The 24509-nt window shown below is 34.8% G+C and overlaps 2 protein-coding genes across 4 annotated transcripts in view; both read right to left on the reverse strand.

The window, feature by feature from the left end:
• Window positions 1-164: 164 nt before the first annotated feature.
• LOC137924315 (apolipophorin-3-like) lies at window positions 165-4536 on the reverse strand. Its single transcript, XM_068767706.1, has 4 exons — window positions 4427-4536; window positions 3856-4062; window positions 1561-1719; window positions 165-381 (listed from the first exon to the last, which is right to left on the reverse strand). Exons 1-4 carry the CDS (start codon window positions 4463-4465, stop codon window positions 232-234), a joined length of 555 nt encoding a protein of 184 aa, XP_068623807.1. The 5' UTR covers window positions 4466-4536; the 3' UTR covers window positions 165-231.
• Window positions 4537-19834: 15298 nt separating this feature from the next.
• LOC137924097 (uncharacterized) overlaps window positions 19835-24509 on the reverse strand; it is a 76889-nt gene continuing 72214 nt past the window's right edge. For all 3 annotated transcript variants that reach the window (XM_068767420.1, XM_068767419.1, XM_068767418.1), the window contains one exon: window positions 19835-21543. In XM_068767420.1, coding sequence (XP_068623521.1) covers window positions 19906-21540 — 1635 coding nt within the window. In that variant the 5' untranslated portion in view covers window positions 21541-21543 and the 3' untranslated portion in view covers window positions 19835-19905. The remainder of the gene's footprint in view (window positions 21544-24509) is intronic.

Genomic DNA, 24509 nt, shown 5'->3' on the forward strand with positions numbered 1-24509 from the left:
CCAAAGTGGTCTTTTACCGTCTACTTTCCCAATAGCTAACTATTTGTCGAATTTATCTGGTCGTCTTCTGGTAATGTAGCTAAAATACTTTAGAATTCGTTAATGGTGTAATGTTTGAATAATCATTTTATAGCGATTTTAATGTAATACAATAAAAGAATATATTGTGGTTATTACTAAGTTTATTGCATTATATGATGGTTAGGTATGTTATGGGAAAGCTATAGTTGCTTATTGCTTTGAGGCGGCCTCGTGGAGATTCTTCTGGACCTGTTCGGCTTGTTTCACGAAGTCGTCGTAAGCGGCCTTGATCTTCGGGGCCAGCTTGGCGTTGGTCTGCTCGAGGTTGGAAGCCACTTCCTTCGCTAACTTCTGTGATTCCTGTTTAAAACGAAACAGCCGCTTATAACAGTATATTCAACTAAAGACTTAATGTAGTAAATTCAAATATGTCTAAAATTTTATTAATCATAAATAAAATAAAAGTAATATTTAATGAATCCACTATTAAAACAAAAGTCGTAATCGTCTTTATGAAACTGTGTACCGTACGGAGATATAGACATAATTAAAACTACTTTATTGTATTGGTACCGGTATACATGATTGGGGCCGGGGATAAAAGAGCGTAAGTGCCGCCTATACAATTTGATGGGAGAATGACGGAACAAAGCAGTTGATCCCCCCGTCTCGTTATGCGCATACCTAAGGCGCGGTACGTCAGTTTCGGTAGCACTTTCACCAAATTTTCGAATAGAAATACAACTTCAAAAATCTAAGCGTCATACATGATGCTATTTTATTATATTTTCGAACGATAACGATATTCTAATGATTTTTCGAATTATTGTTTAGATTTAGAATATCCGACATATTTTATATTATCGACTTTTGAATGATGGACAACCGTCGGTTCTTTGAATAATGAGTTTTACAAAGCTTTTTTCGGATAAGATTTATACGTTTCCTTTATTGGCATATACAGATCCCGCATGCTTGGGGACAGAATGTGGAAGGCACCTAAACGTCGTTTAAATAACTTAGCTAGAGGGCTTCCTTGGGAACCTACTTTCGGGCCCGGCATCACATGCAGTTTTACCGTCAAGCTCATAGATCACTTAGGTGGGCGCTCCACGGAGTGGTCTGGCGCAAGGGTCTCCGCGGGAGGTTCTTTATTTGGGCTATCAGTAGTTGTTTTGCATTCGGACTCAAAAGCGTCAGGGAAGGAAGAACCTTTACTTGGTCGGTTGCTATAGCCTGGTTAACATTTCTGTCAGTTCGGAAAGCGTTAGGACTGAGAGAGGTGGTGTATATTCCAGCAACGCATCTATCTAGGAAGAATGGGGGTTGTTATTGAACGGCTGCGGTTGTAGGTCTGTCTTATTGTTATCTGGGCAGTCAAGAGCTAGTTTTGGTCTCAGAATAGCGCGATGTTTGGATGTCCAGGGAGGGATTGTTTTATAGTTGGCAGCATCAACAGTTCTCGAAAATCTTCGAAATAGCAAATTCTTCGAAACCCAGGAACCATTATATCTAAGGTGATGAGTAATTAAAATATACCTGGACTGTGCTTTGGACGGCGGACTGTAGCTTGTCGCGCAGAGCGACGGCCTGCTGTTCGACCTCAGGGTGGGCACGGCGTAACTCCTCGGCGGAACGCTGGACGTTGGTCTTCGCTTGCTCTAAAGCTTCTTTGACCTTACCATTAGCGTCACTTATCTGTGAAAATTCATTAACATATTTAGAATAAAAAAATGCATTTCAGGATCCATGAAAAAAGTTTATACTGTTTTTCCATTTTTATATTAAAATTAGTAAATAAAATGGACAAATATTACACCAATTGAGAAACAATACGAAGTCCGTGACAATATGTTTCTAGTTTGAAATCATTGCTTAACATTAAAACATATAATAGAACATACTGTTCCCTGATAATCAAATATTCCGACAGACCACTCAGTTAAAGTGAAAAAGTACGAAATAACGAGGAGTAAATTTGTATGTAGTAAAGCGAAAGTATCTCTCTCTCCTTCCTTCAAGAACGAACTCTCTATATCTCGCTAAAGTTTTTGGCCTGTCAAAAAAGTGAACTTCAGCTCCTTTCCTTCTTTAATAATAGTATTAGTAGGATCATTTCAAGTATGGTAACGTAGTTTGAGGAATGTGCTTGGTAAAGGTGAACGCAAATGTATGAGGGCCTCTCTTAACCTGCTATACGGGTGATAAATCTCCCTGCTATACGAAGGACCCGGCACACATATGGGGAATGCCAAGAACTTTGCTTATATGCTTTAACATGTCTATGGTACACAGAAACATTTTTATTATATCGTAAAAACAACTAAATAACGATGATATCCCTTATACAATTATTATAAACGGTAAAATACAGAAAATTTCATGATATTCGGGCAAGAACTCTGTAAACGTCTACCATGTTTTACTGAATGTATTCACTTGTGAAATTGCGATTTGGTCTCTTAGATCCTGCTTCTTTACTGCCTTAGATATCATGGTCATAAAAATGTATTTGTGTTATTGTACTTTATTTCGAAACCAATACATTTATAAATATAATATATACAGAACTCCCACTAAGTGCGCCTTTTGGCGAAGACAATACTCAACACCCAAGGAAGCGTGATGGGAGGTCTTTAAAGATATGCGTTACTAATTCCATTTTTATGAGATTTATGTGAGATCTAAATGTATCTCGAAGTCCTATATCCGCATAATTAAAGAGATAACTAAAAAGAACAATGGCAAATCTGGCAGACGTTGCTTTATTTGGCTAGTACATGCTTGGAATGCACAATGCATAATTTAAATCACGTATGTACAATATGGTACACATATGGAATGATAATATGCGGTTGACATTGTAGGAACGCAGAATTAATGCCTTCTAATGTAAATCAGGAAACAAAAGCATGATATATTTCCGTATACTGTAAAGAATTAAAGCCTAAATAGTGCAAAAAGGGTGACACCTGTATTACATAAGAGACAAAAGGCAAGTTAAGAAAACTTTATTCCAGCTTGTTGTTTTAGTTTGTCAGATTTGCGGTATAGATTATCCTTGACAAGCGGTTTCATGTTTTCTTTATTCATCTTGCAAGGTTTCAGCCCGTCACTAATTTAAGTAATCATAAATATATGTCGATAATTTTCACTAATTTTCATTATTATTTAAAATGTTAAATTCTGGCAAACGTGATTTAGTAACATTGAATGTCAATACGGGCATGATAATCAGAGTAAGAATTTGTAATATGCGTGACCTTTACCCGCCGTGACCGGAGATTTAATATCAGAAAATATCGTTAGGCTGGAGAGATTTTTTTGGTTTTTAAGGTAAATGTACTAAATTTCATCTGTTTTTTGACAAGTAAAACTATTTATCATAATACCAACATATTTAAATTACAATTAAAAACAGCATTTTAAGACGCTTGGCGATAGGACTGGTTGGAAGCTACATTCGGAGTCTTCTGTCGACCTTAACAAGGTCATTTACTTTTTATGTACGTCTTCGCTCGCCGGATGATCTCCATTCCGAAACTTAAAGCCAGCTCAATTATCCTACGCGATGTGTGGCCTGACTACTGCTACTCCAACTTGCCAATAAGCTGGGCAATATAGATTATTTTCTTTCGTGAGATCTCCTCATTCCAGAGTCAATCTCGTAGAGAAATCCCGAGCATAGCTCTAAATGACCGATTATCATTGAGTGACTGTTGGCCTGCTAATGCAGCGCAAAGTTGGAGACTACGTTTTAACGTGGGTGTTGGAATTTGAATCGACGTACCCAAAAATAATTTCTGGATTGGTTGGTGAAAACATTTTACTTACAGCACTTTGTAGGGAGTCGGTGAAAGATGTCAGCTGAGCGAGCAACGAGTCCGTGCCTTCTTTGAATGCCTTTTGTACTTCCTGTGTGTTTTTGGAAGAGGCGATAGTGTTCAATTGGTCAGAGAATACTTTCTGGAACTCCTCGGCGTGCTTTTGCAGGTCCTGCAAAGGCGAAGGAGCATCGCGGCGGACGAGATGCGCTTGCGCCTTTAGAATAAAAAAATATGTTATTAAGTACATGTTAAAAAATATTGCAAAATTAAAATAAAATTGCATAACTGTCGGTGGTGGTTTTGTTTAAGTGATAATAGAATTTGGGAACGAATTTCTCTAATTATTTTATTAAATTTATGAAAGTAATTGCTAAAAAGCTAGACTAAGTTTGTTGTAAGCTCAGACCTGTGTGCGTTTGGGACCCTCGTTGTTACTAATTTTATGTTAAAGGAAACTAATATAAGGGACTCAATTTGAATTTAATTTCTATTAAATTTGGCCGTTGAAGCATTCTTCTTATGACGTTATCACAAGTTATTCAAGGTTAAAAATAATATGAATAAATGAGTAGACTTACCAGAGCGATGGTGGCGAGAAGTACGATGAATTTGGCCATTTTTCTGCTAGTGAGGGGAGTTGTGAATGTGACGATAGTGCCCGAAGGAGTGTGCCGGATGTAGGGCGCGAGCTGCTTATATATCACGCCTTCCTCCGCGGAGGAGGGGAGGGGAGTGATATCGGGTCCCGGCTAAGTGAAATTTTCCTGAACAACGCCCTGCGAACTGTTTACCAACAATTAGTAATGTGTTCTATCAATACGATAGCGCAGAGTTCCGGGGTCGACGTCTAATGACCAGGTGGCCGCTGGTTGCGTCCGTTTATGTGAATCAACTATAATTCCACAAACATTCAACAGTTCTATTAGTACTCTCTAGACTCTTCAATTCTTATATAAAGCCATAGTTATAAAAATTTTAACAAATGGGACCCATTTTGTATAAATTAAAATATTTATAAAATTTATATAAATTTTGATTTAACTATAATACCATACCCGTTGCGAATACCTTTCTTTTTTTTCTTTCCTTTATTTTCAGTACTATCTAACGCTGTACGCATGTCTAAAGTTTGTCGACGACACAGTCTATGTGCAGAGTGTGTTTTTTGTTACTGTTCAAATTTTTGATCAGCAAACAAAACACACCACACTTTCCATTTGGGAGTACTGGTAATTTAGTCTAGTTTAGACAGTCTATTTATTTGCCCTTTATTGTATATCAACACTAGATATACAAAGAAGTCATAGCAGGGTTTATTAAAAATGTATATTTCATAAAAAATTATAATTTATGCTACGCGAAGCTAGACAGCTAGTAATGTATAAATCATATAAATAATAAACTTAATAGTTGTTTAAGTGTTATTACGGCATTTATGTAAACAATCTATTGCTATGTATTAGTAGGACCGGAAAGTAATGTCGCTTTCTTAAGTTAAATTCACAACACTACATTTTTTATTTCTAATCAACAATATATACACCTTCGTTATTAACAACCTTTTGCTGAAGCGGTAAAAATAAATCGGTTTTTCTGTAAAAACCTGTCGACAAAAATGACATTACTGTCCGGTCACCCTAATACAAGGCAAAAATTATCGAATCTTTATTCTTGCATAGGGTAATAATATAAAGGCGTTAGTTATACGCACTTTTTAGAGGTAAAAGCCAAAGATACAAGAAATAGCACATCTGCGTTCGTAATAATGATAGATATACCGTTGTCTCATCTTAAATGCTTTATGCTGCATAAAATAGCGTAAGGAAATAGTTTATATTCCCCTGAGGGTTCATTTAACACAAGAACCTGACATTGGTATAAACAAAGTTACTATTAATCGTAGGCTTTCCCTATTAATTTCAAATAGGACCGGTTAATAACGGTCTGCATCCAGCATCTTCCGATGATCTTAAAGCAGTCTGTGTAAGAGTCCTTACGCTACGCTCTCTCTCCCTCTTTATATATATATATATAAATATATATATATATATATATATATATATATGTGTGTGTGTGTGTGTATGTACATGTATATAAATATATATATATGTAAATATTCTTGGGTGCAGGGAAGCAACGTTTTTAATCTTAAAGAATTCAAAATAAAAAAAATATTATTATCGACTGACTGAAGTGAGTGAAGGGAACGTTTGGCTTCAAGAAGTTGAACTGTTCTTATTAAAACTGCCACTAAATCTCAATAAATGAATTTTTACCCCAAACACCGAGCTACATGCGACCACTCTGACAACAGTTCATGAGTGTGAATATTTATATCCACATTAGGTAATTTTAAAATATATAAAAAAAATAACCTACTACATTTATTTTATGGTAAGCCAAATTTGTTCTTTAAATCTCGGTTTGTGTATATATTAATGTTTTATTATAATTAAACCTTATTTAGTTACTTTATACGTATGTAACGTACTATAACCTTATTATATTACAAAATATATAAATAATGACAGTTGTAGATGTACAGAAAAACTTCATCTATTTTGTCATACCAAAATCTCATAATTTATATTTCGTGAAGACTAACTTCTAATAGGAGAAAAATAAAGATGTAATTATTAAAATCATATTAAATCTAAACAACTATTAGGTTGCTATATAAAATACTCGATATTTTTATCATAATATAACTGCAAACAAATTAATTAGATTATTGATAATTAATATGTATTTACAATGTCAAATGCATTAAAAACATGTTTGTTTACGAGAAACAATTCAGTAATTATCTTAATGGATGCTTAGAGACGGTTGTCCTAGATAATTATTTAGGTATGGTATTAACCAATTGAACAGTGGTAGCCGAAAACAGACTCGCAACTTAAAATTAGAAGAAATGATAAGACTAGCAAAAGTCAAGAAATAAATTTATATAAGGATAGAAAAATAAAAATTAATGTTAACAGAGAATATAAATAAATTAAAGTAAAATATATAAGAAAGTCTGTCTATCTAAAAATAATTAATAAAGAATGGTCTAGGAATCAGATCATGTGAAGCATAAAAGGAAGGAATAAAAGACAACGTGAAGGATTAAAGAGAATGTAAAATAAAAATAATTTAAAAACTAAAAAAACTCATTTAACCCGATGTTCTAAATACTCTTTCCCACACTATGGACGGGGAATGATAGGCCCCCAAAACGGGGGCCATTGTAAACAAAACAGAATAGCTATCGTAGTTCACGTGTTCGATTCCTAGGCCACAATCTTTTGAATCACACTGTGCATGAATTATATACGATAGCCAGTGCTAACAAACAAGTTTCCAGAGAATGAGCAGAAGCGTCGTTTTCTAACCATGATACCACACTGTGATCTCTAACCCGCTTACCAAGCCTGGCGATTATGGTACATCCTTCCATGGACATCTATCTATAGGCTGAAACGATTGTTGTAGTATAATAATGCTTAGGGCTAAGTCAACCTTTTAATTGTCAAATATAAAGTGAGTCCGATTTACATTTTCGATTTTTGAAAATCAATCAACATAATATTTAATAGTTAAACAGCTATTAATACGTCTTCTTCTATTTTAATAAATAATATTGTTATTAAATTGATTATTTTACTTATAAATTGCTCCGTAATATTTCTTTGGATTTTAATTAAATACTCGTACATAAAGAGTCTGAAATAAAATGAAATTATAAGCTTCTAATGTAATGTTTAACGATTTAAATACGGAATAAATTTAACAATCCAAAAATAATATAAATGTAATGGAAATACGTGTAAGTGTATGTAAATGGGCTGAACCGATGAAGTAGGTGGGTTATTTAATTTCTGTATTCTTTATTTAAGTAAGAATTGAAAATATCATGTAGTGAAGGTAATAAATAAATGTTGTAAAATAATAATAATATAACAATATTAATTACGTAATTATAACATTAATTTTTATAAAAATTCTATTGTCTACCTTTTAAATATTTAATAATGTATAGAGATAGGCAATTAAATTTGGCTTGAACGTCACAGCTAAATATTTATAATGACTTATGGTCAAAGTACTCTTGTGGTTGATGTGTATGGTATCTATAATATCTCTAATAGACGGCTATTAAAAAATTTGACTAGATCAAAAAAATTATATTAAAATTTATAACATAGGTTTCATTTCTAGTTCCATAACTTAAAAATTTTCATTAATCTTTTTAGTTTCCTTAGAAAGGAAAATTACGAAGAAAGTTTGATTATTTAAAAAAATAAAATGTCTAAGTATTGAAACTGACCATTAGTGTTTGCTGTGATCTTCGTGCGTTTGACAGTTCGCTGTGAAGTTCGCGTGTTGACAGTTCACTTGCTGCAAATTTATTTTGTCGTAAAAGGCACCCTGTTTGGTGGGCATATTTTGATCACACAATTATTATATTTATCGTATATTTTATGAATAAATTAAGTACATACCTCAACACTGTCCGGGAGGTGGTGTTTCGGTCAATTTGCTCAATTTTTTATGTATAATATATACAGGGTGATCGGTTATTGTTGCAGTTGCAAAAGCTTAAAAGAGGTAAATGCTTAGCTCATTTGTCAACAAAAAGCTTTATAGTTACTTAGACCTATTTCAATCCACTCTATATAAAGTGACCAGTCCGAAATACGTTACATTATTGTTATTTTGTACATTGGAATGGGACGGGCCTTTATATCTTAAATAGCTGGTATTTCACATAAATAAGAAATCCATGTAACTTGATAGTAAATTTCCTCGTAAAGATGGTCACCAATATCCAAAAACAAATGACGCAACGCCTTAAATTGCCGTCGGACGGTCATTGCCTAGGTCGTGCTATCAGAGCTCAACTATCTTGGAATGGTCCACCGACCTCCGACCTTCCCGCTGTGTTTCACTATACGAATACAATTCGTGTCTTGACGCGATAAATTTCAAGAACATTCTTAATTTAAATTGTGCATTTTGGACAAAGAAAGGAGACCATTTTTTTATTTTCGACCCGACTCTCGTGCATGCTTCCATTTTTAAATGTTTTGAAATGTTTGTCATATATATAATCAAGAATTAAAAAAAAAATAAGTGTTGGAGAGCTTTGGTCTCTCTTTGCGTGCTTAAATCTTTTAGTCTAGTTGAAGATAGGTAGGTCACTAAGATGACCTTCGGAAAGCATCATATGACAATTCACGTTCACAAAAATTGATAACTTGAGAACGAAATAAGATTTTTATACCGGATTTTCACTGCTTTCTATGTGGCATTTTAGAATTCTTAAGTTCAAGCCTTATTTTAAGGTAGCTAAGTTCGAAAGCTCCCACGAAAGCCTCGGCTCGAGTTGCTATGTACTAATTTTTAAACAGATTAGATTAGCCTATAGGAGAACGCACTTGAATTTCATATAGCAGCGTTTTAGTTAAATTAAGTGATATTAGATAAGTTCAATTTGATTTTGGCTTCTATCTATACACTTTGACATTTTGATCATGTCCAGATCGATAAAGTTCATATGTAAAAGTTGATCTAGAAAATATTTATGTAACGTGTAGTGAAATGATTGCGTTAATGAAACATGATATGTATGCAACATATGAATCGTCGTAGTTGATTTCTGGTCATGTTCGCGGTGCACCCATGCTGTCGAATGCGCACTGGACTTTGCGGCGTCACATGTGGTAATGAGGAGGTCAGCCAATTACAGGCGCAGTTAATTGGAGCCGACCTATCCAGCTGCCAGCGATAAACAAGCAAGTAAATGCACAATGTTTACTCATTTCTAATGAAGGTCGAATAGTTCTGTTGCTAAACAAACATTATGACTATTACGTGTTCTGTGTATAGTACCTATACATACCTACTTACACATAAATTAATACATAAAAATGTTCTATCGCGACATTTGCAAACTGCTCCACAAATTCAGTTACTTTTTCAAATGCTTTGAAGTTTTTTACTGTCTTTACTGTGTTTTTAAGATTTTCGGACACATCAGAAAGACAGCTACAAATTGTTACTAAGTGGTACCAAAGTCAAATGCTACAAATTCTGTAGGCTGCTCGTATACCGATGAAACTCGAAATGTGCACTCACATTTCCGCTTTGAGCGGTTTTTTAAGTTTTTCGGAGACATATGGAGAGCTATAAATTCTGGCACTAAGTGGTATTAAAGCCAAATGTTACATATTATGTAGGCTTCTCGTATACTGATGAAACTCGAAATGTGTACTCACATTTCCGTTTTGAGCGGATTTTCAAATTTTTCGGAGACATATGGAGAACTATAAATTCTGGTACTAAGTGGTATTAAAGCCAAATGTTTCTGATTCTGTAGGCTGCTCGTATACTGATGAAACTCGAAGTGTGAACTTACATTTCCGCTTTGAGCGGATTTTCAAGTTTTTCAGAGACATATGGAGAGCGATAAATTCTGGTACTAAGTGGTATTAAAGCCAAATGCTACAAATTCTGTAGACTGCTCGTATACGGATGAAACTCGAAGTGTCCACTCACATTTCCGCTTTTAGCGGATTTTCAAGTTTTTCAGAGACATATGGAGAGCGATAAATTCTGGTACTAAGTGGTATTAAAGCCAAATGCTACAAATTCTGTAGACTGCTCGTATACGGATGAAACTCGAAGTGTCCACTCACATTTCCGCTTTTAGCGGATTTTCAAGTTTTTCAGAGACATATGGAGAGCGATAAATTCTGGTACTAAGTGGTATTAAAGCCAAATGCTACAAATTCTGTAGACTGCTCGTATACGGATGAAACTCGAAGTGTCCACTCACATTTCCGCTTTTAGCGGATTTTCAAGTTTTTCAGAGACATATGGAGAGCGATAAATTCTGGTACTAAGTGGTATTAAAGCCAAATGCTACAAATTCTGTAGACTGCTCGTATACGGATGAAACTCGAAGTGTCCACTCACATTTCCGCTTTTAGCGGATTTTCAAGTTTTTCAGAGACATATGGAGAGCGATAAATTCTGGTACTAAGTGGTATTAAAGCCAAATGCTACAAATTCTGTAGACTGCTCGTATACGGATGAAACTCGAAGTGTCCACTCACATTTCCGCTTTTAGCGGATTTTCAAGTTTTTCGGAGACACATGGACAGCGATAAATTCTGGTACTAAGTGGTATTAAAGCCAAATGTTAGGTCCGAGATATGCTGATACCTCAGTAGCCCATGCAATATACAACGTCTAAGACCGGCATAGATGGCGTAACATAGGGTGCCAATAACTTTCAATAAAGAGTCACGATTACAGTAGATAAGGATACGATTCAAAGTGCTACATATGATACTATGGTTTAAAATGGTATTTCAACACTAGCTGCCTCACGTCACACTTCTAGTTTGTTTTCGGAAATTGAACATAATTTCTCGTGAAAAGTCTCTTTGTTTTAATTTTATCTTTTAACGTTTATTGTAATGACATATTATATATGAATAGTCATAGGATGATTGACTGTCTCTAAACTATTTTATATATTCGCCCATTCGAAATTTTTACACCAATCGACCCATATAGAAATAAATGGAACAAAAAACATTTTTATTCCTTGCTTGGCTTAAATTTAATACAGGCAAGATATTATAAGAGTACTCAACCCAATCATATACTGCAGATCAACCAAACACGTACGCGAATTTTTAATAGGCGACAATATTTTTGGACTTTTCTATTTTTATGATTGGCTGCTACTATTCCCAAACCGCAATAGAAGGTGGAGTTTTGGAGACATAGACAATGTATAATATATAAAAGGTAGATAGACAACTTAGTGAAAGTCATCGGAAGGCAGTGAATGCTGGCCACTTCTAACAGCGCCTAGGGAAATTTCATGGGGACATCTTATTGTACCCGGGTAAGTTGTTGTAATTCCATGGAAAAATAGGAGAGAAATACACATTGTTTTTCATCTTTCCATATCGTAGATATGAAAACGAAGAATATATTCTTTATATTTTACTCATAATTTAAAAAACAAACAGTTTAATAACTCACCTTCTCGCCTGCGTCGTAGTTGGATAAGAGCAGACTGTTCCTTAGGCCACAATGTGCTGTCCACGCTCCCTTCGTGCTCCTACCATTGTTGTACCATACATGGGACTCCTCACAGGGTTGTCACCAGAAACATTTTATGGATTTCTAATTACAATTGTTAATATTTAATTCATTGTGATCTACTATTTATATAACGACAATTGATAAATTAATTACCAAAAGCAGCGTTGGATGTCTATCTACAAGGTGACCAGACAACATTGCTCAGGCCGCTTCGGACCGGTTTCAAAATCTATGTCCAGCGGTGGATCTAGTCTGAAATGAGGATGATGAATTACAAATAACCTTGATGGTGTTTTTAAAAAGATAGAGTGTCCGAAATCTCTTAAATATTTTTTGTACAACACACTTCGGACATAGCATAGTTTCAGAAAACCGTAACGACGTTTTCAGAGATTTCTGATCTTGTTATGTATGTTTTCCTGATTTTTAACATATTTCTCTTTATTAAACTTTTTTTGAGCAATGAAGATGGCTGTGCAAGGAAGTTCACTGCGAGATCGAATCGAAAGGTTCTCGAGTGGCAACCACATAAACAGCTCAAAACTGATCATCGTGGTAATCTTTGTGGTAAGCTAAGGCACAAGTTACTAGACGTTTATCTACTGACTTGATAATGATAAAACTTTTAGTTGCACGTATTGTACGTTGTGAATTTGGTGCAATTTATTGTGTCTTTCGTTTGGACTTACCATACTAAAAACACAGCGGTGTTATATAATATCTGGCTTTTTAAATCAGTTTATTGACAGACCATTTCGCGTATTTACCGTGAGGGTGCTGGGTCTGACGCATGTTTGGAAGGGGAGCCAGGTACGGTGCTGGAGGCTGACAACCGGCATAGCATGCCCAGAGATATTTGCAATGTATTTGCTTACCAGATTCCTCTCCTTACTTTTTTGAAGATGATACAAATGCCGCTTTAGAAGCCTGTTCTAGAAATTTGTTTATGTTCGCTCTTGTCAGGCCTTCCTCTTTATACGCCTAAACCTAATTACGGATTTACCTTCAGCAGGTTGTGATTTCGTTTTTATGTCTGTCGCTTGTACCTCCAACGCTTACATATTTACTACCTATTTATTCCTAGTTATTTCGTTGACTAGGTAGTAGTACTTGTTTGTACTACGTTGTAGCCTAGTGTGGTCTTTACCTGTATTAATTTTCCACGGAAATGTTCTAACCAATGCTGCTTTTGGAAACCTAGTCCAAAATTAAGCTGATTTTCGCTCATATGTATAGTTGGACATTACCAATGTAGAATCAAATTGTACCAAAATATATTTTTTTTTGGGCAGCCTTTGTCATCGTGGTGCAAAACCGTGAAGGTCGTATATGTATATGTATATGTCTATATATTTATATTGAATGTACACAATGCTTAATAATAGGCTAGCTTAATATCGACACAGCTCGCACTGAGCGCTGTTTCGTGGGTAACGTGACTCGACATGCTAACGACAATGATTATAATATTTATAACATTAGATACGATATGGATGAGGCGTTTGTGATCTGCAACAATGGTATTTATATATTATATCAATATCTACGCCAGGAGAAGAGTGCTAGAAGAGTGTAATTAGATAGAATATAAAATCAGATTGAAGTAACTTATAATGGACTTTCATGACATCCTGATCTAAGTATACCTAACAACAAACTAAGAGATATTGTTTCATGTGATCACATTAACAATATTGTTAATATAGTATAAGAACAATTCATTCTTAATATTTTTTTGACTAAAAAATCCTTCACATTTTTACAAAAAATTAAAATAATTTTTACATTTAATTAACTTGGACAACCGTGTTAAGGTCGATCCCTTCCTCCCTACCTCCTGGAAGTCTATAGGGAGAGGCCTATGTCCAAAAATTGATGTCATATGGATGGAATGATGATGAATAAACTTCTTGAATTTATTATATGCAATTAAGCAACATTACATAACAACGAGTCATATAGAGGGTTATGCTGGAAATGTTTCTAACAAAATCGAATCAAATTCCATGAACATCTCTTTTGTATTTTATATAGTCATTGCAAGGGTTCAATAAATATCTGTATAGAATATTAGAGTTACTAAATTTGTGTTAAGATTCTAAATCATTGTGATTTTACAATCTAATTTTAGACTCTTTATTTTTGAGTCAATAATTTTTTCTACGGGCGATAATAGGGCGATTGAAAATAAATAGTAAAAGCTTTAAAGGGGGATAAAATACAGTCTGTGAGGAAAATAAATAATAACTGAAAAAAAGTTTGCCTTTTATTAAAAGTTTAATTATCTTTATTCTAAAATAATTTCAAAATCTTTATAAATAATTTTGAACCACAAAAAAGTATTTCATTCAATTGTTTACGTGATTTAGTTAAACATAATATGATTAATAAGTGATATTCCACGTTTTAATAGATTTCTAAATAGGTATAAGAAGTGCCTTAAAGTTAGCATTTCAATTCAGTAAAAGTATTTGAATCATTTTGTGGTATTCGTATTGAAATTATTTATATATTACTTTATTACAAAGTTACTACTAATTCTTAGTGAATTTACATTAATCCACCATTTTCAAAAACTGACGTTTCTTTTATATAGCGTTTAAGGATGATGTAATGTTATGTTTTTTTTTAAATGTTATTGTTAAATTTCATTTAAAAAGAGCAACTGTTATATTTCTGGCCGGCACTTCTCAACAGATCATTATTCCCTGCTGGTGGTAGCTTACTACTTATAATGTTAAAATAATCGAAGATTCAAACGTGCATAAAATGTTACTTCAATAAAAATTCTTAAAAATATTTTAAATTTTGAATTTTTGTTTAAATAAAATGTAAATTGAAACAACAAGATTTAAAAAACATGGTTACTACACTGTAAATCACATCATAGAAGGTAGCACACAACAAGATAATATATTCGCTTCTGGGCTATTTCGATGTCAATTGAATATGTATTTTACTATTAAAATCTAAATTTAAATATCTAAAAAAAAATTCCGCTGAGTTCTTAAGATTGTTTTTTTCAGATTTGAGGCAATATTTATCTAAATATGTGGTAGATTACCTTATGTGAAAATTTTAATTCATCCAATAAAATAAATTTCTGATGGATATAATTTCGACAACAGATTAATTTTGCTCCAAAATGAAACACTATCAGCAATTAGAAACAGATAAGCCAAGGTTAAGTACGTTTATGTTAGAGTTCAATGCACTGTTAGGCGACAAAACGGTCCTGAAGTTCATGACCTGGGTTTTTTTTCATTCGTGATGACGAGACTGGCACGTGGTCCCATTTGTGTGTAATAATTGAAAATGCCTATGGCCAGCTATGGATGTCCTACGGTTAAAATGATAATGACGAAGACTGCGCTGTAAGGTTACATCTATTTTGCAGAGCGCGGTGATGATTTTATAACACCATTTCTCGTGAATATAGAATAATGACAACAGGTTATATCTACGCTACCATAGGATGATCGGCAGAGAATGCCTATAAAACACAGTTAACATACCTTACAAATATAATTTCGTGTATTCTTAGCTGACTACTACTAGATAAAAGGAATATTTGAACATAATATCAAGTCTGTAAGTTATATAGTTTCAGAGATATCGTGATGAGTCTGTACATAGGTGGAAATCTTTTATATTAGGTGTACCGGAAAGTAAGGTCGTTTCTGTTGACATATTTTACAGAGACACCGATTGATTTTTACCGCTCCAGAATTGAAAATTTGTATACTAGATGGCAATAGGTTGTTGACAACGAAGTTGAATATATTGTTGATTAAAAATAAAAACTTGTTAATAATGTAGTCGTGTGAATTTAACTTAAGAAAGCGACATTACTTTTCTTTCCTCCTAATATATGCATGCATAGGTGCACGGTGAAATTTTCTAAAACTAAAGAAGACCGTTGGTTACAAATACGGCGTATACTGTATCTGCGTCCAAAATTATTCTTCAAATGTAGGTGGTACTGATAACTCAGCCTTGGCCTTTGTAATAACAAGCATCCTCTTACTATCAGCTTTCCTCTTATCATACCTCAGTGGTTCTCAACCTTTATAGTTAAATTGAATAAATTTCCATTAAAAATTATGTTTTCAATTTAATTGATTTGTAATAAATTAATGTTTATTTATATAAATATCTTAAAGTGTAAATAACCATGTTAAGTTATTAAAATTTACAACAAGCAACCTGATTAGAAATTGATGCAATTGATTTAAAGACGAATATAAGTCGTAATTTAATCCGTGCTTTATTATAATATATATAAGTAGTTATATTTACATCTAAACCCAATGAATTTCAAATTTAAGTTGCAGTGGACTGGCCACATAGCGCGCAGAACTGATGCGACCCTAAGGTTCAGGAGTGGAAACCACGGATCGACCAGAACAGTGTAGCAAATCCTCCTATAAGGTAAACAGACCTCATTACGGTTTATGGAAGACTGTGTACAGGCGACTTTCCATCAGTTTTATTGGATATCTATGGGGTTTTAAATATCCAGCAGTGGACGTTTTCCTACTTGCATATTTCTTTACTTATTTTTTTAATGATTTTTATTTAGTTAACCTAACTTTATTAATTTAACTCTGTATCGTCTAGATAGTTGACTAGTAAAGAAAGCCTTTGGCGTTAAATTCGTCGTTGTACTTTGTAAATAATTGTATAAATAAATAAAGAAATAAATTCATAAAGTATTTAGGTAATTCTTTCAATGAGACAAAATATAAAAATGGTTGTTAAATTTTAATTTGATATCTAAATTTTCAAGTGATCTTGGCTCGTTCATCATCATTTCAGTTCTGGACTTCCACCACTAGACACCTCTTTAGACTTCCTAAACAAGCGGCCAGTATTCAACATATTCCGACAAATGTAACAGTCTTTTATTCAACTTCCTAGTTCTTCCAAGATCGCGCTTGCCTGCCCGTAGTCTTTACTCCAGAACTTTAACGTACCAGCTGCCAGCTCTGCGAGCTGCCTAATGCTACTTCAAATTGTCAATCCACTGTACTATCTCGGTTACTTTCGTTCTTGCTTCAACTATAAAAAAAATATATGCATAGGCCTCTTCGTGGCTCAGCAATTATGAACTTGCTAATGAGCTCAGATGTGAAACTCCGGTTATGCATATTTTTAATTATTATTCTCTCTCAAAATAAAGTTGATTAATTACGGGCAGAATATATATCTGTTATTAAGTGAGACCTCTCAATCATAACAGTACAGTGGTAAACAGATTATAAAAAATACTTTAAATTTTTTGGAAATATCAGCTGCAGCTTCCTTCAATCAGTAAAGAATAACGCGTGTTAATATAAGGCAGAAGATCTGTGCATCGTTATGGTACTTACAATATTTATAATAAACACAATACATACACATGCAAAAAAGATTTTTATCACCAGTTGTTGTAATTCTTAAATAATTACAAAAGAATAATTAGTTCAAAAAATTAATTCCAAATGTTTAAAATAAATTAAATTCGAACCAAAAGCTATGAATGTGTAACAAATAATAAATCAAGTGTCATATGTTGATAATTAGAAATTATGCAGATGACACTTGGCAAAAATTTACTTATCTTACCTTTCCTTGCAATTAATTACTAGTTTATTTAATTTACTCCTTCGTTTCCATTTTAATTTTAATAATTGACGGATGTATACACACATTAATAGTTCAGTGCTATCTATCGGTGTATTTGAAAACCAAAACTGTTGTGTTGGGCATTAAGTTTTGAATATCTAGTAATAGATGTCGCTGTAGTACACTACTATTATGCGTTTTTTTTATAGTTAGGCTAAATATTTAAATATGATAATACCAGGAACTATACGAATTAATTGCATACTATACGTTTTTATAAAGGAAATCAAAGCATATATAAATGTATGTATAACAATTTCGGCGGTTCGGTCGTCTGTGGCGATTGAACGTGTATGTTTTTAAATTCTCCTTTGAAATTCGTAAATTAAAGTACACTAATTCGTTACACAGACTTTATAATATCCGTCGTTATAAATGGCGGAAAAAAGGTTGGATTCTTTTAGTGGGTTTATCCACTTATTGGGACGTTTAGTTATTTGTTATATTTACGCTTTAAGTGAATGATTCAGATCGTATGATTCAGTACTTCCGTCTGAATATGACGTAAGTTCTTTTAAGAAAAAGGAAGGAGCTATTACTAGGCTAGTTTTTACGTTCGAAGACTACTTTATTACTCAGATCATAATATATAGAAAAAAATCCAATTTGCATATTTTAGCAAAGTTCTAACAGGTTATTTTAATGAATATTTATAATACATTGTAATCTGAGGATATATTTTAGTTAAACACAAAATAATTTGATTTTAACTATTATAATTACTGCAAAATGCGTCTAGTTAACTTCTATGTTACAATTATAGTGCTATAAAATTTTCTCCGCGCAACTGAAGCAGTGGAGCATACCATTTCACATATCCAGCGTAAATTAATTATACTTTTAACTTTCATTTTTCTCTACTAGAAACTGTTTATTTTATTTAATCCTAACCCTGCGGTGGGATGGCGGAATGTTAATTGACAATTAATATCTATGCATTGCACAGTGTCAAATTAATTTAAATATTATGAAGCTTTTTGCGTTTAGTTTTTTGATATATAATATTTAAGAATTTTTGTCGGATGATTATTTTGAATTTTTAAGTTAGATACTAGGTTACTTATTGACCTATAGTTAACCTTAATAATCTTATTGTGATAAGTTCAAGTTATTGGAAAGGAAAGTCCTTCGTATGCTTCAAAAAGAATTGCAAAAGTAAATTGAAATCGACAAATGTAAATCAAGTGTATACATATTTAACATCACCAACACTTGAGGTTGTCTGGTACTCGTATTTCTTTGTAATTTATTAAAAAAAAATCTGCATGATTGTATTAATTTACATTAGTACATTATCCTAAAGATACAAATGTAATGTAACAAACTTGTCACTTGTTAAACTTATTAAACTTAAATAAGATTTGAAAAAACATCGGTTAAGAATAAAGATGTGCATTAATTATTTTAAAAAAAAACGCCAATTTTGATTTTAAATATTGTTTTATTTATGTGTATTTGTTAAATTTATTGTTTAATATAATATTACATTGTGTTTTAAAATGGTTTGTTGCTATTTTCAACTACTTTGTCGCCCTTTGTGATTTTGAAGACGGATGTAGGAAGTAATTAAAGTATTCCTGAGTAACTTCGAAGCGCAGCTTGGTTCTCAATTCGGTCAGTATGTGGCGAAAAACATACCTATTTATGGAGTATTACAAAAATGTTAGGCGATGTCCTACTATTTTTTCGAAACGGGGATTGCAGCATAATACCAAAGTTACATACATACATAATACATGATGTGTGGAATGAGGTTTAGTTTATGTCTAAAGACGTATTTTAGTGTTTTCTTTCTTTTTCGACATATGAAACTGGACAGTTCATAAGCGATATGAGACTAGATGGTTAAGTTTTTCAATTTTAAACCTAAGTAATAGTACCCTGAGACAAACTGGTGGAGACGTCGACTATATCGCGAAGATTTATACCCGATGAGTAGAGGCTTGTGTTTTTTACGAATGAAGCTAGCTACATCTTTGGTGTGCGCAGCGCATAATATAGTACCGGACATTTAGTGAGCGTATGACTGGTCATACAATCAATCGTTAGGTACCCTCTTCGAACAAGCCGGTAAAGTATTTGATTGCAACTATGACTGTATATTAGTTTTTTCTCCGGATTGAGCCGGCAATTAATGTTCGATTGCTTGCCAGAATTTACCAAGATACAGAATATATTTTTAAGGTAAAAGAAATAAGAAAACACGCAAGCACTATAAAAATACGTTTAATACTAGCATCGGATAGTTAAAGACTAAGCGCTGGAGTATAGGTGCGAGGTGTCACCGGTGAGGTGGCAGGAAGCCGAGGTCCCGCAGCGCATGTTCCGCTCGCTCCTGCAGCGGGCCGCGCCAGCGCCACAGTGCAGTGTCCCGCACGGGCTGCGCTCGCAGCTCGGCGCATGACTTGCTGAGCGCTGTGACACAGTCTGCGCGGTAGTGTTGCAGGCGCGCATGCCGGGTCTCCAGCGCGTACGACGAGCACGCGCCGCCCAGGCAAGCCAGGGGGAAGTGGTTGTGCAGCGCCAACACCCTCTCCGTCTCGTGGAACGCCTTCACGTACTGGCCAGGCTTCGTGAAGTTGCGCGTGCGGTACACGTGCTGCAGCATGTGTAGGTAGCGCGGCACGCCTTCCTCCCACCCGTGCTCGTGCCGCAGTGAGTCAAGGAAGTACAAATTCGACGCGTGGTACGACGAGCGCGCTGGTTTGCCCGCCGCCGGCACGGACAGCGGCAGAATGCGCTTCATCAGCCCACTCCAGTCGTCATCCTCCAGCGGGACGATCACCTCGTCGATATCCAGCAACGCAAGCCACCTGTACTCATACATGTGCCGGTACAGGCAGTCGTTGTAGGGAATCAGCTCCATCTGACGCTTGTGCGTCGTTTTCTTTTTCAGATACATGTGCTGCAGGCCGGGTATGTTTGGCTGGCCGCCAGGCAGCGTAATAGGGGTTACCTCGACTGCACCGAGGCCCTTGTAATAGTCGAGAACTTTCGTTATATTCGGATGCACCTGGAGTTCATAGAAGAAAATCTTATCGGCGCCTAATATACGTACGAGCTCGATCCATTCGACCAGGCGGACGGAGAGGTCTTCGTGTAGGAAGTCAAGGCCTTTGACGCAGACCGCAAATTCTTTTTTGGTTGCGGGTGGGGCAGGGCGATCGTAATGCACGCGCAGGTTATTGGTGGCACGGTCGCAAGGGTTTTCCACGATGGACACCGAGGCCGGAATCAGGTGCCGGACTTCGGCCGGCAGAACACAGGCCAGCAGGTACGGCTGCAATACGTGATCGCGGTAGTTGCCCCACTTGCTGTTCCACACGTACTTGTATTCTAGGTTGCGGACGACCACCGGCGCCTCGCGCTCTTCAAACCAGAGCTGGCAATGGGTCGCGAGTGAAGGTTTAATTCTGTCATGTACAGTCAGTACTCTTACAGCTGGACCGATGCGAGACGTGTTCCTCGCGTCCATATACGCGCCATACAGATGGAACACGCCGTCACTGGCACGCAACGTTTGCCAGTAGGTGTTGTGGAACTCTAAGTCGTATATAGAAGGAAAGGGGGCGCAGTCCTTCTTCTTGTAGAATTTGTTTTTGTCGTCTTTATGTCGATGCCAGTAGGCGAGCGGGAGGGAAGGGAGGCGGCGTTCGGCATCGGCTCGCAGTTCGTCTTCTGTGAGGACGCGCGTGTCTGTGGCAGGAAGTGGGGGTGTGACAACTGCTGGTGTGGAGGCAGCCGCCTCTGACTGCAGCAGGAGTCGTGAAGGGGGCGCAGGAGGCACGTGTCGGGGTGCGGGAGGCGCCTGCAGACGCGGCAGAGCGACTGCTGCCAGCCCAGCCCAGCACAGTAGCGCCGCCAGCCACCGGACACGCGCCCTCCCACCGCTCCAACGCGCGCACCAACCCCGCATCGCCTGCAACAGAATCACACACTTAAAAAACTGTCATTTATATCATGATCAGCATCATCATCATATAGACGGATAGACGCTCACTGCAAGCCATAGGTCTCCCCACGATGGATGGTCTTTCTAGTTGGGGGCTACCCTCGCTGCGTCTACCAAATGGTCATCTTGGCCATGTTTGGGTTAATTAAAGAAGAAGATTGTATTTATTATGTAAAAACTTCTTGCTGACAAATATTGTAACATAGAACAAAATTGATGTCAAGTGACACAATCCTTTGATGATTATAATCACGGTTACATCGGTCACCGAAATATCCCTCCATTAAAAACTCTTTACTCTAGTTTTTTTTACACTGTGTTTAAAGAGAATAAGTTTTTAAAAACATTCGCAGCGTCATTTGCATTCGAAGTCCAAACATCTGATTATACTGTCAAAACAAGTCTGATCGAAATACGCCTTTCTTTAGCAAGTTTACCGCAATGTATAAAAACTTTGTAGAACTTCAGCATAATAATGTCAATTGTTTTTAAACTGTGAATTAATAGTCTTTATTTTATTACTTAAACAAAGATAAAAGTAATAAATCAATTTAAACGGAAAAAAAATATTTGTTATAATTGATTTACTACTTCATCAAATGACCATACCACATGAATGATGATATATTTATTTAACCGCCAAAATCGTAATAAAGACTAAAAAAATAGCAATGTTTATTTAAAACTTGGTGTTGCAATTTTCAATGATTTTATGTAAATTCGATGACATTAAGTGGATTAAGTCGTTTAGTTATGATTTAATTTGCACAAAAATGTAGATCGACATTGCGAGATGTGCACCGCACCGCCTTCATCCAAATAAAATACGCGGTCAATGGCAATGTAGACTAATAAATGGTTATTACCTTTTTCAGTCAGTGTTGCGTTGGCGTTTAATAGATATCCTGGCAATTCACTCAATCTTGGCCTTAGATTTAATACTTTTAAATAAATTTGAATGCAGTTTTCCATAACAAATATAATGCTAAAATTTAAATCGCGTATTGGCAATGTTCACTTGGTCATTTAAAAAGTTTATTGACTACTTAGAACTAAAATTAAGGCCAGATATAATGTCTGAATTAATTCTCCTTTAGTAAACCCAGGAAGGCAAGATTTTTGTATAGTCCTCGGCATGTAATTTGGCACATCAGAAATATATTTTTGAAAATAACTATAACATTATTAGTTTAAGAAATCTTGGTATTAAAGAAGTCACGTTTTCGCTGGGGAACGAAACGTTTTTTGTAATAACAAATACATCTTTAAGTGTATTAAAATTTAAATTTGAATCAAAATTTTGTAATACGATTTATTCAAGTATTCTCTCAAGAAATTGCAAGAAAAGGGAGAAGTTTTGCATATATACTAGCAATTTGTAACTTCATATACAGCTTGGCTCGACAAGATGTAATACAGCATATACTAAATATAACATAACATGAGAAGATCGTTACAGAGTTTTTATATTCCTCGAAGACGATGATAAATACGCCAATCATAAATATTAAAAAAATATGTAAAGCAATCGCATTAAAGGTCATTTTATTTTAGCCATAGAACGTCCACGGTTGAACAAAAATTAGCCTGGTTGGAAACGGCGTATATCTAGTCGCATTCGTTTTTCAATGACCTTAACAACATCGTCTGTCCTATCTATGGGTGGAAGTCGTACACTGAGCTTGCTGGTTTATAGTCTCCACTCCAGATTCTAAAGTGCACTGCGACTTCGACTTGCTAATACGCCGGGATATGTCGTTTATTTTTGTTCGTCTGCAGATCACTTTATTTCTAATTCATCAATTGGGACACCAATATGCGAGTTTCACTTTTGTAATCATCCTCGAATGTATTTTATTTTAGTTGAAATTGAATTTTATATTTGTAATGTGTTATAAATTGTTGTTGTGAAATAAAAATAAAATTTTGAATTAAAAATGTTGACAAAAATATTTTTATTTTTATTTAATAACAATTGCGATTCATTTTTAAACGATTTCTTTATTTTACAAAATTAATTATCGTATTATTCAATTTAACACAAATTAAAGAAAGAAATCAATAGATCTAAATTACATATTGCCAAAAATGTTAATGACTATGTTGTAAATTTTAGATACATGTTGGTGTTAATTTAATAAAGAATTTGTATTTGGCCAACAATTAAGAGTATATAAAAAAAATTAGAAAACAAAAATGGCGGCAATGTTGACGCCCAAATTTCAGACTGCGTTCGAAATTTAAACAAGACTATTACACCTAAAAAATATTCATGGCCGTGACGACGAGTGTACCTATTATAGAGCGTTCTCATGATGCAAATCTTATAATATTTGTTTTTACAATTTAGCGTTTATATAAATATTATGATGAACTTTCATTTGCGTCGGAAAGTCCTCCTGTGTGGCCTGCATTATATTTGCTAATGCGGAGAGAACAGTTAGAAATTAACATAAAGAAGTTCTAACGTTCACTGTATTAGTAAAGTTGGAAAGAACGTTTACCACTAGTATAATTGTAACACGCGTGACTGAATCAACTATAATACTTTTAAACTTATTATTAACTTGAAAACAAATATGTATATATATACATAAACATCTGAGTATTTGCACCGTGAAGTCAATTTTACCGGTATTTTCCGGTTTTTAACAGAATATATTGTTATTAAACAAGTTATTTAGTAATGTAACACACTATATTAAAAGAAAGGTTATTGTGTAACGACCTCTTTTGAAAAAATATTCTAGCCCCTTCGGAATGGCGTCATCTAAATGTATTAAGATAAAATTAGAAAAAAAAATAAATTTCGAATAACGGTAGCTATAAAATGGCACGACATTTTTGTGTTAATACATTCTCTACATTTACATTATTTCGTGGACTTTTTCTTTGCTGTTGTTTAAATTTATTTGTATTTTTAATTGTGTTAT

This window comes from Battus philenor, unplaced genomic scaffold (genome assembly GCF_028537555.1).
Source record: "Battus philenor isolate CCGP_79_NKW_IND1 unplaced genomic scaffold, ilBatPhil1.0.hap1 SCAF_23, whole genome shotgun sequence".
In the NCBI taxonomy this organism is placed as follows: domain Eukaryota; kingdom Metazoa; phylum Arthropoda; class Insecta; order Lepidoptera; family Papilionidae; genus Battus; species Battus philenor.

Coding starts and splice junctions, on each gene's coding strand:
- LOC137924315 (XM_068767706.1), bottom strand. CDS start 4,465: ATGGCCAAATTCATCGTACTTCTCGCCACCATCGCTCTG. Junction 1,720..3,855: donor CCGACTCCCTACAAAGTGCT/GTAAGTAAAATG, acceptor GAATTTTCACAG/ATAAGTGACGCTAATGGTAA. Junction 382..1,560: donor CCGTCCAAAGCACAGTCCAG/GTATATTTTAAT, acceptor CGTTTTAAACAG/GAATCACAGAAGTTAGCGAA.